Below are 13,877 nucleotides of genomic sequence, written 5' to 3'. Positions count from 1 at the left end.
TGCTGGGTGGAATGGATAGCCTAATGAACATAGAATATGGATTGAGAGTTAATCGAAGAAAGACGAAAGTAATGAGAAGTAGCAGAAATGAGAACAACGAGAAACTTATCGTCAGAACTGGGGATCACGAAGTGGCCGAAGTTAAGGAATTCTGCTACGGTGGAAGCAAAATAAGCCATGATGGACGGAGCAAGAAGGAAATAAAGAGCGCACTAGCACTGACAAAAAGGACACTCCTGTCCGAGAGAAGTCTACTAGTATCAAATATAGGCATTAAATTGAGGAAGGAGTTTCTGAGGAAAAAGGAAATCGCTGTGGAAACCCTCAGAACAAGCTCTAGCGGAAAACGAAGGAGTGTGACTTACCTGGTAGGGGAACTCCAGGATGGAGGCATTTCTTCCCCCTATGATGCGGCCGGCGAGGGTTTGGAAGCTACGGTTAAGTCCCCACCCTGCAACACAAGACAGCAGAATCACGGCACCAGTCCACCGAACCAAACAGGTAGCCAACACGTCGAAGAACGTCATCAACGTAGAACACGATATGACGGCTTGACGGCCGCACAGAGCTCACGGTTGTAGCTAGGAAGAATTGTCATTTACGAGGGTTGACCAGAAAGTAAGTTCCGATAGGTCGCGAAATGGACACCACAGTGAAAACCCGATGAAGCTTCGCGCAGATGTGTTGGGTCGTGTCTCTAGTATGACCGTCGATAGCATCAAGACGCTCTTTTCAGTTGTGAGCGCACTGTGAGCTAGTAAAGGTGCCTAGAACAACGATGTCTCCCGCCAAGTAGGAGGGCCCGCTGAGAGGCTTCGCCTTAATGAATGCAGCGCACCTAACACAACTGCCACGCACTTCCTTCTTCATGGCAATTCTCAGCCACACTCTGCAGGGGCAGTCAAGACGCTCCTGCAGCCTTTCCGATGGGAAGTGTTCGACCACCCACAACACAGCCCTAATTGACTCGTCCTGAGTGTCATCTGTGTTCACATGAAACGCTGCATACGAAGACAACACTTGGGCGCATGCCACGCGCTGCAGACCAGCGTAGAGAATTATCGGAAAGCACAGGCGGCTGCCTTCTATGACAATGGTGTTGGAAATTTGGTATGACGCTCCGACAAATGTCTAAGTCGGAGCGGCGACTATGTTCAGAAGTATCTGGAAAGTGTAGCTAACTCTCGCAATTAAAATGTTCCTGATTTTCGCTGTGGTTTCCATTTAGCGACCGATCGGAAGTTACTTTCTGGACAACCATCGTACTTTCCAGTTTATTTAGAGAAAAGTAGTTTCTCATGTATAATCGTTATCAATTATTTAAAATTTACGAGGACTATTAACAAAACAATTTCCGTATTCATACAGCACAGGAAGTAGTGGCGTTCAACGGAGCACTGACTACACTTCCTCAAGCAGCAGACCCTCGTCCTCAGAGTAGCAATAGCAAGAAAGCCTCGTTACTTCTAGTTCACATACACTAATCATTCAAAATGAGCATTTGAGAATTCCACCAAATGTGAAATCCATTCTGAAATAAGTTTCTAGTGGTAAAAAATCTCAAAGCTACTGTCACTCGTACTGAAATTTGTGCTATTTATGAATCGAATGTTAGGAATGAAGGTTTTATAGGCCAGTAGTATTGTTTGTTTAAAAGTGGAAGGTGGAATATTCACGATGATGAGAGAACTGGTCATTCATCCGTAGTCGTACTTTATCTGCTCAAAAGTACCCGGACATCAACCTGTAATGCAAAATCAACCACTTGATGTTACCAGAGGCGAACGCGCCAATGTAAAATGAGGTGGAATGTGTTGCCAGTAGAGAAGAAGAATCAGCAGAATGAGTCGATGAGGAGAACTCACTGACCTCGATCGTAGACTAGTCATCAGAAGTCAAGGGGCGTTTCAACACTTCCAAAGTTGTCGAAGGGACTGTTTGTGACTGTGAAGTGGAAACGCGAAGTAACAGGGCAGATGTCATGTAGACTTGCTGAAGGACGAGGACCATCGAGCATTACTGAGGCTGAACGCAAAGAAAAAAAAAGTAATCAATGTCAGTCGATGCTTCAGATAGTGTAAAGAGTGATCCCACTGGAAAATGGATGATTGGAAGCGAGTGATTAGAGTGATGAACCACGCTACACTCTGTGACCATCAGATGGAATGGTTTGGGTTTGGCGAATGCCTGGGGAACGTTACCTGCCGTCATCTGTAGTGCCAACAGTGAAGTACTGAGAAGGTAGCGTTACTCTGTAAGAATGTTTTTCTGGGTTAGCCGCAGTCCACTTATCGCGCTTAAGAAAACGCTAAGTGCTGGAGAATATGAACGCATTTTACAGAATTGCTACTGCGTGCAGTAGATGGTGACTGATTGTACCAGCGCGATGATGCACCGTCTCATAAAGCATTATCTGCGAGGCAGTGTTCTGTCGACAGTAACATTGCTAGAATGAACTGGCCTGTCCAGAGTTCCGGCTTCAACCAAATGGAGCACCTTCGGCATGAAACAGAGCGTGGATTTCACTCCAGACACCAGCGTCCACAAGAGCAATGATTATAGACGCTGGCGTCAGGAGCGAAATTACTCTTTAAGGTTTCGGCTTCTAAAGAAGAATGAGCTGCAATTCCTCCATAGACATTGAAGCATCCTCAACTCTCTTGTGGTTCCATTTTTAGGTACTCCACGTCGACGTCTGCTAGTAGATACGTATCGTCAGTAGGTTTTGGGGCTTTACTTCTCGACGTGACAGCGACGACTCGCCGATGAGGTGCGGGCCTTGTGTTTTGCTATTACTGCGAGTCTTATAAATGTCGCTTTTATTTAGTAATTTGCCCGGCTAAAACTCTCCCCTTTTATGATTAAGACGGCCTGGCCACGTTTCAGAGGGAGTGGGGACGTCAGAGAGTCACAAAAGATCATATTAAGCAGTCCGTAAAACACGTAAACGTTCACTTCAGTTAGCGTGTTAGTTAATGCCTACGCTTTCCGCTAGATGGTGCTGACTTACTGCTGAATAGCTTTGGTTCCGTAAAACCTTCACTGATTAGTACTAGGTAAATGAAATAAGTACAACACGTATTTCACTTTCACTCTATATTTAAGGATTGAGATGGTGATGGATGATGGTCTATTGAAAAGGTTCCTAGCCTGGAGGAATCTACATAGTCCGCAAATGCCGATATGCACGCGCTCTACGTCCAGATTCGCAAATAACGGCACACGACACTTTCAAAAGTCCACACGTTAATATCTGAATACCGGTACCTCTGAGTTCATTCGTATCAGCAGATAATTTGAGTTTCTGTCGTCTATATGTCCGTAAAGTACCAATCTAGCACTAAAGTCATAAAATCCCCTTAATACTCCGTTGCTACCAACAGTCAGAGATCGTACACTACATCACTTTTAATTTCCGTAATATTCTAACAGTTTATCGTGAACCTTAACACGATAAAGTCCAATCTAATTATTGTCTCGCTGACTGACACGGGTTCCCCGCCCTTTAACGAAACATTCAAGGGAAAAAGGCCGCAATAATGACGATCAGACCTTTTTATAGGTTTTTCATCACAAGAGTTTAACGTCACTGCCTTCTCCATGACGGAGCTTCCGTGGCTTTGCTGTACTTAGACGTTAAACTACTTGCTGATATACTATAATTTTGATCTGCAACTACCGAACTCTGATTCTACACTATTTTCCCCTCCAAAAATTATATTCTTAATTTTAAATTATGCTTTCTATAGCTTTTATCACTGTAAACTGAACCGAGGTGTTACAACACTCAGGACTTCACCGAAAGTGCCCCCAGCAGAGTTCAAGTATTCATAAAAGTGAACACACCCCGTATGAACACCCACTAATAAGTGTCCGGATGAGAAGTGATAGTTCCGTTAAGTCTAGTTACTCGGTAATTGCGATGAATGACTTGAAAATATGTGACACTGCCTGAAATCGGCCAATTTTACGTAATAAAGACAGCAATGGACAGATGGGAAATAAGTTTATTTGCTATAAATAGGGATCGCGAATAAAGCTCAGCCGACAAATATGTCCCGTTCTGATAAACAACACGTTGCTTCATCCTACGCATATCTCACTAAAAGTCCGCGAACGTAAAACTAGACAGGTTATAGCTCATACAGAAGCTTTCCAACAAATCATTCTTCCCGCACACAATCCGTTGTTGGAGCAGAATATGGCGTACGTGACAGCCGTACACAAAGTAACCTCCGACACACACCATAAGGTGGCTTGCCGCGTATAGATGTAGATGTATATCTGAACCACTTTTTCTTCATCGCAGAGTATCACTTGCAACCTACGTCCTCAATTATTTACACGGTGTATTCCAATCTCTGTTTACCACTACAGTTTTTACCCTTTACAGCTCCCTCTGGTACCACGGAAGTTATTTTCTGAATTCTCTAATATCTTAAGATGTGTTCTACCATCCTGTCCCTTCTTCTTGTCACTATTTTGCATATATTCTTGTCCTCGCCGATACTTCGAAGAATCTCCTCATTCGTTACCTTACCAGTCCAACTAATCTTCAGCATTCTTCTGTAACACCACCTTTAAAATACTTCCTTTTCCTTGTTTTCTGGTTTTCCCCAACTCGTATTTCACAACCACACAATACTGATATCCAAACGTACATTCTCAGAAATTTATTTCTCAAATTAAGGCCCATGTCTGATACTAGTACACTTCTCTTGGCCAGGAATGCTCTTTCTACCATCGCTAGTCTGCTTTTGATGCTTCGACCGTCACAGGTTATTTTGCTGCCTAGATAGAAGAATTCCTTAATTTCATCTACCCTGTGATTATCAAGCCTGATGTTAAGTTCCTCGCTGTTCTCATTTCTGCTGCTTCTCATTACTTTTGTTTTTCTTCGAATTACTCTCAATCCCCATTCTACACTTATTAGACTGTTCATTCCGTTCAACAGATCCTGTAATTCTTCTTCACTTCCACTGGAGGATAGCAATGTCGTCAGCTAATTCTTATCCTTGACGTCCTTCCACTTTGAATTTTTATTCCACTCTCGAACCTTTGTTTTATTTCTGTAACATCTTCTTCGACGTATAGATTGAACAGTAGGTGCAAAAGGCTACATCCCTTGCATCCTTTTTGTTCCGGGTACTTCGTTGTTAGTTTCCCTCTTATTGTTCCTTCTTGGTTAGTGTACATATTTTATACGAGGCCTGTTCAGAAAGTAAGCTCCGATTGATTGCCAAATTGAAACCATAGTGAACATCAGAAATGTTTTACTTGTAACAATTAGCTACACCTTTCAGCTACTTCTCTACGTAGTCGCCGTTCTGACTTAGACTTTTGTCATAGCGTTGTACCAACTTTTCAATAGCCTCATCATAGAAGGCAGCCGCCAGTGCTTTCCGCCAATTCTCCACGCTGGCCTACACCTCGTTGTCTGTGTCAAAATGTTGTCTTCAAAGACAGCGGTTCATGTGACCAGAGATGAAACTCAGGGGGAGACAATTGCGGACTGTATTGTGGGTAATCTCACATTTCCATTTGAAAACGATGCAGGAGCATCTTCATTGCCCCTGCAGAATGCGGCTGAGAATTGTCTTGAAGAAGAAACAGCACGACAGTTATGTAATGTTAGCTGCATAGCTTCAGGCGAAATTTCTCACCAGGCCCTCGTACTTGGCGGCAGACACTATTTTCTAGACATCTTTACGCACTCACTGCGAGCTAAGAAATGAGAAGAGCGACGTGATGCTAACTGGGGTTATACTAGAGACACTACCCAATACATCTGTGCAAAGCTTTATCGGATTTTCATAGTCGTTTCCATTTCGCGACCGATCGGAGCTTACTTTCTGAACGCCCCTCGTATTACCCGTCTTTTCCTGTAGCTTACGTCTATGTTTCTCAGAATTTCGAAAACCTTGTATCATTTTACAGTGTGTAACGTTTTCTCTAGATAGAAAAAACTTAAGAACGTGTCTTTATTTTACTTAAATCTCCCTTCTATTATTAACAGCAATCAAAGAATTATGTGATTTTACCTTTCCTAAAGCCAAACTGATCGTCATGTAACATCCTCAATTTTCTTATCAATTGTTCTATGTATATTCGTGTCTGTAACTTGGATGCACGATCTGTTAAGTTGATTGTGCGATAATTCTCACTCGTGTCGGCTGCTGCAATATTCGGAACAGTGTAGATGATACTTTTCCGAAAGTCAGAAGGTACATCCCCATTCTGCGCAATGAATATTCCTTTTGTTGCCATTTCATTCAATGATTTTAGAAATTCCAATGGAATATTACCTATCCCTTCTGCATTATTCGGTTGTAAGTCTTTTAAATTCTGATTCTAATTCTTGATCCCCTCTCTGTTTTATATCGACTCCTGTTTCTTCTCGTATCACATCAGACGAGTCTTCCCCCTTAAAGAGGTCTTCAATGTACTTTTTCGACCTAACTTGTCTCTCCCTTACAGTTAACAGTGGAATTCCTATTGTACCCTTAATGTTACCATTCTTGCTTTTAATTTCGCCGAAGTGTCTTTTGACTTTCTATATGTTGTCAGTTCTTCGAACAACATTTTCCTTTGCGATTTCTTCGTGTTTTTACAGGAACCATTTCGCCTTTGCTTCCCTGCTTTTCCTATTTATTTCATAGCTAAATGACTTGTGTTTCTGTATTTCTGAATTTCCCTTAACACTTTTGTACTTCTTTTTCTCATCGAACAACTGAAGTATTTCTTGTGTTACCCATGATTTCTTCGCAGTTATCTTCTCTGTACCTACGCTCTTCTTTCCCATTTCTGTTATCGCCCCTCTTAGAGAGCCCATTCCTCTTCAACTGTACTGCCTGCTGAGCTATTCCTTACCGCAGCATCTATAGCTTCAGAAAACTTCGAGTGTATCTCTTCATTCGTCTGTACTTTCGTATCGCACTTCTTTGCCAATTGATTTTTCCTGACTAACCTCTTAAACTTCATTACTACTAAATTGTGACCTGAGTCTATATCTGCTCCTGGGTACGCCTTCAAATATCACCCGGCTTTTTCCAAATATACCTCCTCCTCTTATTATTCCTGAATAGGTATTCGCTGTTACTAACTGAAATTTATTGCAGAACTGAGTGTCTTTCTCCTCTCTCATTCCCAGTACCAAGCCAATATACTCCTGTAACCTTTTCTTCTACTCCTTGCCCTACAACGGCATTCCAGTCCGCCACGAGTATTAGATTATCATCTCCCTTTACGTTCTGTATTACCCTTACAATATGCTCATATACGTTCTTTGTGTCTTCGTCATCCGCTTGCGACGTCGACATGTATACCTGAGCTATCATTATCGGTATTGGTTTGCTGTCGATTCTGATGAGAACAAGTCTACCTCTGAACTGTACACAGTAACTCACTCTTTACCTTTCCTTCCTATTTATAACGAATCCTACTCCCGTTATACCATTTGTTGCTGCTTTCGATCTTGTCCTATACTTATCTGACCAGAAATCGTTGTCTTGTTTCCATTCCGCTTCACTGATCTCCACGGTATTTAGTTTGAGCCTTTGAATTTCCCAGTTCAGATTTTCTAGTTTCCCTACAACGTTCAAACTTCTGCCATTCCACGCCCCGACTCGTAGAGCATTATAATTTCGTTAGTTATTCATTCTTTTTCCCATGGTCACCATCTCCTTGGCAGTCTCCTCCTGAATGGGGAACTATTTCGAAATATTTTGCCAATGAAGGCATCCTCAGGACTATTTTTTCAATTAAAGGTAACATGTCCTGTGGATACAAAGTGTGTGTCTTTTCGTCGGCGCAGCTGGGCAACGAAATGTTGAGTTTTCACAACGACATCCGCCGTATCACCCGAGAACCATTTTTACAATATGTGTCTTTAATGAAATGGTTTCCATTGTTTTCTGTGTACTCACGTCGTTGAACACAACTGATTCTTCCACCTTTAGGGGCAGTTTCCCATCTCATAGCAAGAGAGTGCCCTGAACCTCTGTCTGCTCCTCCGTCCTCTTTGACAAAGCCGTTGGCACAATGAGGGTACTTCTTACCCCGGAAGCCTTCGACCGCCATTACTGATGATTTTCTCAAAATTGAAGTTGTGGCGGAATTCGAACCAGGAACCGAGGATATTTTGATTATTAATTAAAGACGCTAGCTCTAGACCAACAGTTCTAAAAAAGCTTATCACGAGTAGTAGAGCGCAACAATCGTCGCTACAGTATCTTGAGACGAAGACAAAATACCTCGATTATGCAGTGATGTTCTGTGTTTTTGTCACGAATTCAGTTATTATTAGGCCTATGCAGAAAGTGCACCAGTAGTCTTCAGCTACAGTCGTCCTTGTCGATCTTGCCGCACCTCTTCTGTTTGACCGACCTTGGTCTTTAGTTTACCCTGCAAAGATGCGCTTGCGCGTTGACGCCAGAGTCAGGTGACCAGTCGCACTACGACGTGTTTCCGGCGGCTAAGAACTCAAATTTGCTACAGGTGCCTGGACAGTCGCTACACCTTGTATGCGTCAAGTAAACGGCGGCGCCTGCGGACATGATTTGTTGTGGCAACGTGAGTGGTGAGGCTTATCTTGGTGGTGGCCTATCAGCTTAATCAGGTGCAGCTGTGCTGATCAGCCGTCATTTTAGAATATAAATCAGAGCTCAGGTCTCACTTGTACTGTGTCGCGTTCTCAGCATTGTGACAAGCTAATGAGGGCAGTCGTGTCTGTCCTTCCTAGACCTGATCATCTGCCTCCACGATATTGCTTTAGTTAAAGTCAGAGGAAACTGTAATATTCATACCGTGTTCCAAAATATGCAGATCCTCGAAAAAGCGGTGAGAAATGGTTGTATATTGATAGACTTGGTTTTTAGCGCCCTGATTAAAGAGTGCTTATTCACGTAAAACCTCAGAAAAGTTCATTAAGTACTTAAATAACTAGCAGTGTTGCAAGTAGAGCTTAAGCTTACAGTGGCCTGGCTGCCGGTCACGTTATTTGTTACTCTAGTATTAACTAAACTCTTATGAACACAGAAGTACGGATAACTAAATATACCGTTTTAAACTTGTAAGTGATATACCTTGTCTGTTTTGTGTACAGTTAGCTGCTGGTAGTAATCGCTTGTTTGTGTTGGTTTCGCTCTTTTCAATATTTTGAAAATTCGGCCTGAGCTATAGGAAATGGCAGGCTCGCATGATGTTGGCCAATTTGACAGAGGATGACTCTTGTACTATTAATAGTTGAATACGACACCATCTACATGAGTTGAGTAATTTGTTGTTAACTTTATTCACTCTCTTTCGAGCTGTGTAACTTGTAATTACATAATTCTGCTCTGTAACTGTTTTCTGTTTGCAGCAACCTTGAGTCTTGATATCTTTAAGCATCAAGTTAGACTTCGAGAATTTGTTACAGAATGTGTAAGTTATTGCGAAATTCTCTCACAATATATCATTGACTTTTACGCCAAGTGTGGAAATATAAATTTGGTACAGTTAGGCAGCACGTTATTATATTATTACTAGTTTAGGCTTCTATCAAAAACTGTAAAATTTGGAAATATTACGTAACTACAGTTAGACTTAACTAAGATTGGGTTTATAGAAACATACTGAAGTTTTCAATGAATTTCTGGTTCTATTGATCGTTGACTAGTTCTCAATGCTGGGCCCTCTGCGGTTGGCCACATTATTTTTTTTTAAAATTTGCTTTCTTGCACTTAACTTACTACAGAATAGATTGTCAAAGATTTACCTTGTAAATAAAGTAATGTGAATATTCTGGTCAATGGTTTTGAACAGAGTCTTTGATCATTTTATGCAAATGTTTAAAGTTATCATCTTACCAGTTTTCATAATTTCTGTATTGTGTTTTGAAACTGATTGCAATAAAATCATTTTCAAAATGAATCATTTAATTTCGGCCCAGCACCGCACCACTCCCTGCCTGCTCCGTAGCCGGCCGCGGTGGCCGTGCGGTTCTAGACGCTTCAGTCCGGAAACGCGCTGCTGCTAGGGTCGCAGGTTCGAATCCTGCCTCGGGTATGGATGTGTGTGATGTCCTTAGGTTAGTTAGGTTTAAGTAGTTCTAAGTTCTAGGGGACTGATGACCTCAGAAGTTAAGTCCCATAGTGCTCAGAGCCATTTGATCCATTTTTGAGCCTGCTCCGTACTACTACATACAGTCAAATGTTTTGGTATTGAATGTCTGTTATAACCTGTTTATTGGACTCAAAACATTTTTCTGCGGCAAATTTCGATGTCTGAGAACACGTGCAAGTCAGACGATGACGGTTCTTGTCATCAGCGACATCCCTTAGTATTGTCATAGAGACATTCGTGGTCTGTCCTCTTGCACTGTTCATCATTAAGCAACCGTATGACTTTTCGTTAGCTGTTAGTCCATTGAAAAGAATGTTTCGGTATATTGTTGACATATCTTTCTGAAGTCGTAGTTTGGTGGAAAGAGATCGTTCCAGTACTCTGCGCTGTATACAAAGACTCACGATGTAGTTGATGAGAATTTTCAGAACTCCAGTGTCGAGTGTTCTGCGCTTCATACACGCCGAGAAAAGAAAATGTATTTCAGGACGAGCGTCTTCATCATGCATTTTCTGTAATAGCCAATTGCATTACTGGCGTCGAGCAACAGTGTATGAATTGATCACTCGAAGCTCTACCGTTAAACGCTTGGGTTAAAGCTTGCTCAAACTCCGTGTGCAGATGCTACTGGCATAGCAGCTGAACTGCTAAATGGTGCAACAATTTTTCCAGACCTCTTTCCCTGGTGCAGGGGTTAGCACACTGGACTCGCATTCGGGAGTACGACGGTTCAATCCCGAGTCCGGTCATCCTGATTTCCCTAAAGCGTTCCGGACAATTGCCGGGGTGGTTCCTTACGTGTTTGATGTCTTCCGCCAAAACCACCCAATCCAACCTCTTTCCGTTGCCGCTCATAAGTTGTCAATTCTAGCAGAAACAGGCACGCTACATGCCAAAGTTCAAGGAATAGAACTGAGATACGCGGAATTCTGAGAGTGCCTTCCACGGTACTTATTTCCTTGGAACGCTTATGCCGGTCGTAAGGTACTGTGTCATCGCGGAAACAAATGTTATTCAGACATGCTTCAATAACACGTATTGCCTCATCTTTTCATTTCTTTTGGAAATTACATCTAAGGTGGTATCCAGTTCCCATTAGGGTAACGTCATTTCCAGTCTCCTTCCGTACTTCCCAACAGTGAAAGCTATCACATCGGCCGGTCAGTGTGGCCGAGCGGTTCTAGGCGCTTCAGTCTGGAACAGCGCGACCGCTACGGTCGCAGGTTCGAATCCTGCCTCGGGCATGGATGTGTGTGATGTCCTTAGGTTAGTTAGGTTTAAGTAGTTCTAAGTTCTAGGGGACTGATGACCACAGATGTTAAGTCCCATAGTGCTCAGAGCCATTTTTTTGAACCTGCCTCGGGCATGGATGTGTGTTATGTCCTTATGTTAGTTAGGTTTAAGTAGTTCTAAGTTCTAGGGGACTTATGACCTCAGATGTTAAGTCCCATAGTGCTCAGAGCCATCTGAACTAACACATCGCTCGCACTTTCCCTTAGTTTAACATCGTAAATGTTAAGTAAAATCCCAGATCGCATAAATGACCCGATTTTCGTGCGTACAACATCAAGAAGACGAAATTATTGTTGAGCGCTCTTGGTATTTTACATTACTTCAGCATTCCAGGAGTATTGCCCAGGAGCCTCATTACCATTACGTTTGAAGACTACGCTCTAGTTCGCTGATTTAACCACCAGAGGATCTACATTTTCAGACATTTTAGATTTTCATAATATTCTGGATGATTTATACCTTCCAAAAGACCCATTACTCGCACCGAGTGGGACTGCGATACAGGATTTTGAATTCTTAAGAGGCACCATCTTCATTTTCAGTTTTATTTTCTCAGTTTTCCCACAAACGTCTCACACACGGAAGATAATGTTATTTTCATCAGATGGGTCAGGATTTAGGAGGAGCCTAAGTACTTACTTCCACGACTATGTTTCCACGACACGCTATCATTTGTTGTAGATACAGTCGAAAAATCACATACACATGCTCTCTTTCATGGTCAGTCTCTCACATTCTCATCCAAACACACACACACAAACACACACAAGGGCTTGTGTGCGTGTGTAATAACATCCCTCACATGCACACACCTTCAAGACATACAGCCACGCACATACAAAACTGCGCAACTGGCCGCTCTTACGCAGCAGGTATAATCAAACTGCGCGGAAACTTCAAATAGTATTTTAAATGGCATTATGATAGGCCAAGGAACCTTTACTGAATGCTGCAGTATTCTTCAAAGTGACACAGATGCTTGACACTGTTTTTCAACATGTATATAAACAATGATTGGTACATTCTACCAGTCGTACCGTTCCTCGACAACAAAGAGACTGCTCTTTGGTTACAGACCCGTTCGAGAACCGCAGTGAGAACGTCCTCATCGCCGTAAAATTTATGGTTGCTGGAAATCAATTCATGAGTTGCCTGGACAATGTCGTCTGTGGTCTATATAGAGACCTTATTTTCCGATCAGCTTTGCTCGTGTCTATTTGGCCTTGATCAAATTGTTGACCCCATTTTACAACGGATAGGCGCGACATTGAATTTGACCCGTACACTGCCAGCATCTAAAGGCGAGTATGTGTGCAATTTCCTGCGTACTTCAGATTTGTATTACATTTCCAGTTGCCGCGCCATTACACTCGCACGCTGTGGTGCTCCTGTTATTCGTACCTCAGCAGAACAGTGTCCGCAGGCAACCCAGAACATGGTCTCTCTTCTGACAATGCGTCACTTGTTTGGCAATGGTCGTAGCGTGGGACGACACGCGTAACTTACTTATTGAAGTGCCTTCATAGATGCCAGATACCACACAATTGCGGAAGGTAGCCACAGGCGTGTGCTAACCTGGCAGCTCCAACGCTCGCTAATCGGAAATGGAATGTCAGCAAAAGTCGAGTAAGGACGTAGCGACGGACTTGCTGAGGCCCTCCAACAACATTCCTACTCTCAGACTTGTCCAGACCACTGCAATGACAGAGTGATATTTTTTGAATTTCCCATCGATAGTGTTCGAGAACGAACAGCGTGAAATTCGGCTGTTGGTCAACTTATCCTCCGCAGCACTATCCAATAGCAGTTAGTATAGTACGTTCCGTGACAACATGCAGAGCGACGGGAAACTGTTCTCATGATCTACACATTATGACATAACGTTACATTTGCTTAGGTAGTTGCCTACAGCTCTAGCAGTTCACACAGCTCCATCAGTTAGTCGGTGTCCTTTTTTTTTGCAATACTACCCAGTTACTTTCTTCATTGAATTCTCCAGTCGATGTTCTGTTGTGCGTACCCTCTCGATGATGGTGACATCTTCTGCTTCGTTGTATATCATATCACTCACAAGTATTTAACCATTACACATTGGTAGCCATTTTACACCTTTTGTATAAGATTCTCACCTCAACATTCTCAGCTCTCTATTTCAGACTGGGACACTACCATGGCATGTCCAACACGAACTCCCATAACGCGTGTGAGAAGCATAATTAAATTAGGTAATTTACAGAGCATCGATCAGGCAATGGGACAAATACCGAGCAGATTTGCCAAAGGAGGATCGATCAACCTTGAGTTTGGTGATAAAGCCTTACTTCAGGTACCACACATTGATTATCGATTTTTTTTCATTCGTTCATAAATACTTTGGTATATACTGTAATGATAAGACTTTTCGCCGGGCTACATGAATCGGTATTATGACGTCGAAACCTTCGTCTCTGAAAACTGGCACTGTCATGGCGTCACACTGC

The 13,877-nt window shown here is 42.6% G+C and overlaps 1 protein-coding gene across 1 annotated transcript in view; it reads right to left on the bottom strand.

Annotated features, from left to right (window-relative positions):
• The window catches only part of LOC124594474 (trypsin-1-like), a 53,541-nt gene that overhangs the window by 31,785 nt on the left and 7,879 nt on the right, over positions 1 to 13,877 (bottom strand). Inside the window, exon 2 of the mRNA XM_047132850.1 lies at positions 366 to 451. Coding sequence (XP_046988806.1) covers positions 366 to 451 — 86 coding nt within the window. The remainder of the gene's footprint in view (positions 1 to 365; positions 452 to 13,877) is intronic.

This window comes from Schistocerca americana, chromosome 2 (genome assembly GCF_021461395.2).
Source record: "Schistocerca americana isolate TAMUIC-IGC-003095 chromosome 2, iqSchAmer2.1, whole genome shotgun sequence".
NCBI classification, from domain to species: domain Eukaryota; kingdom Metazoa; phylum Arthropoda; class Insecta; order Orthoptera; family Acrididae; genus Schistocerca; species Schistocerca americana.
This window is presented reverse-complemented; position numbering and strand designations above follow the sequence as displayed.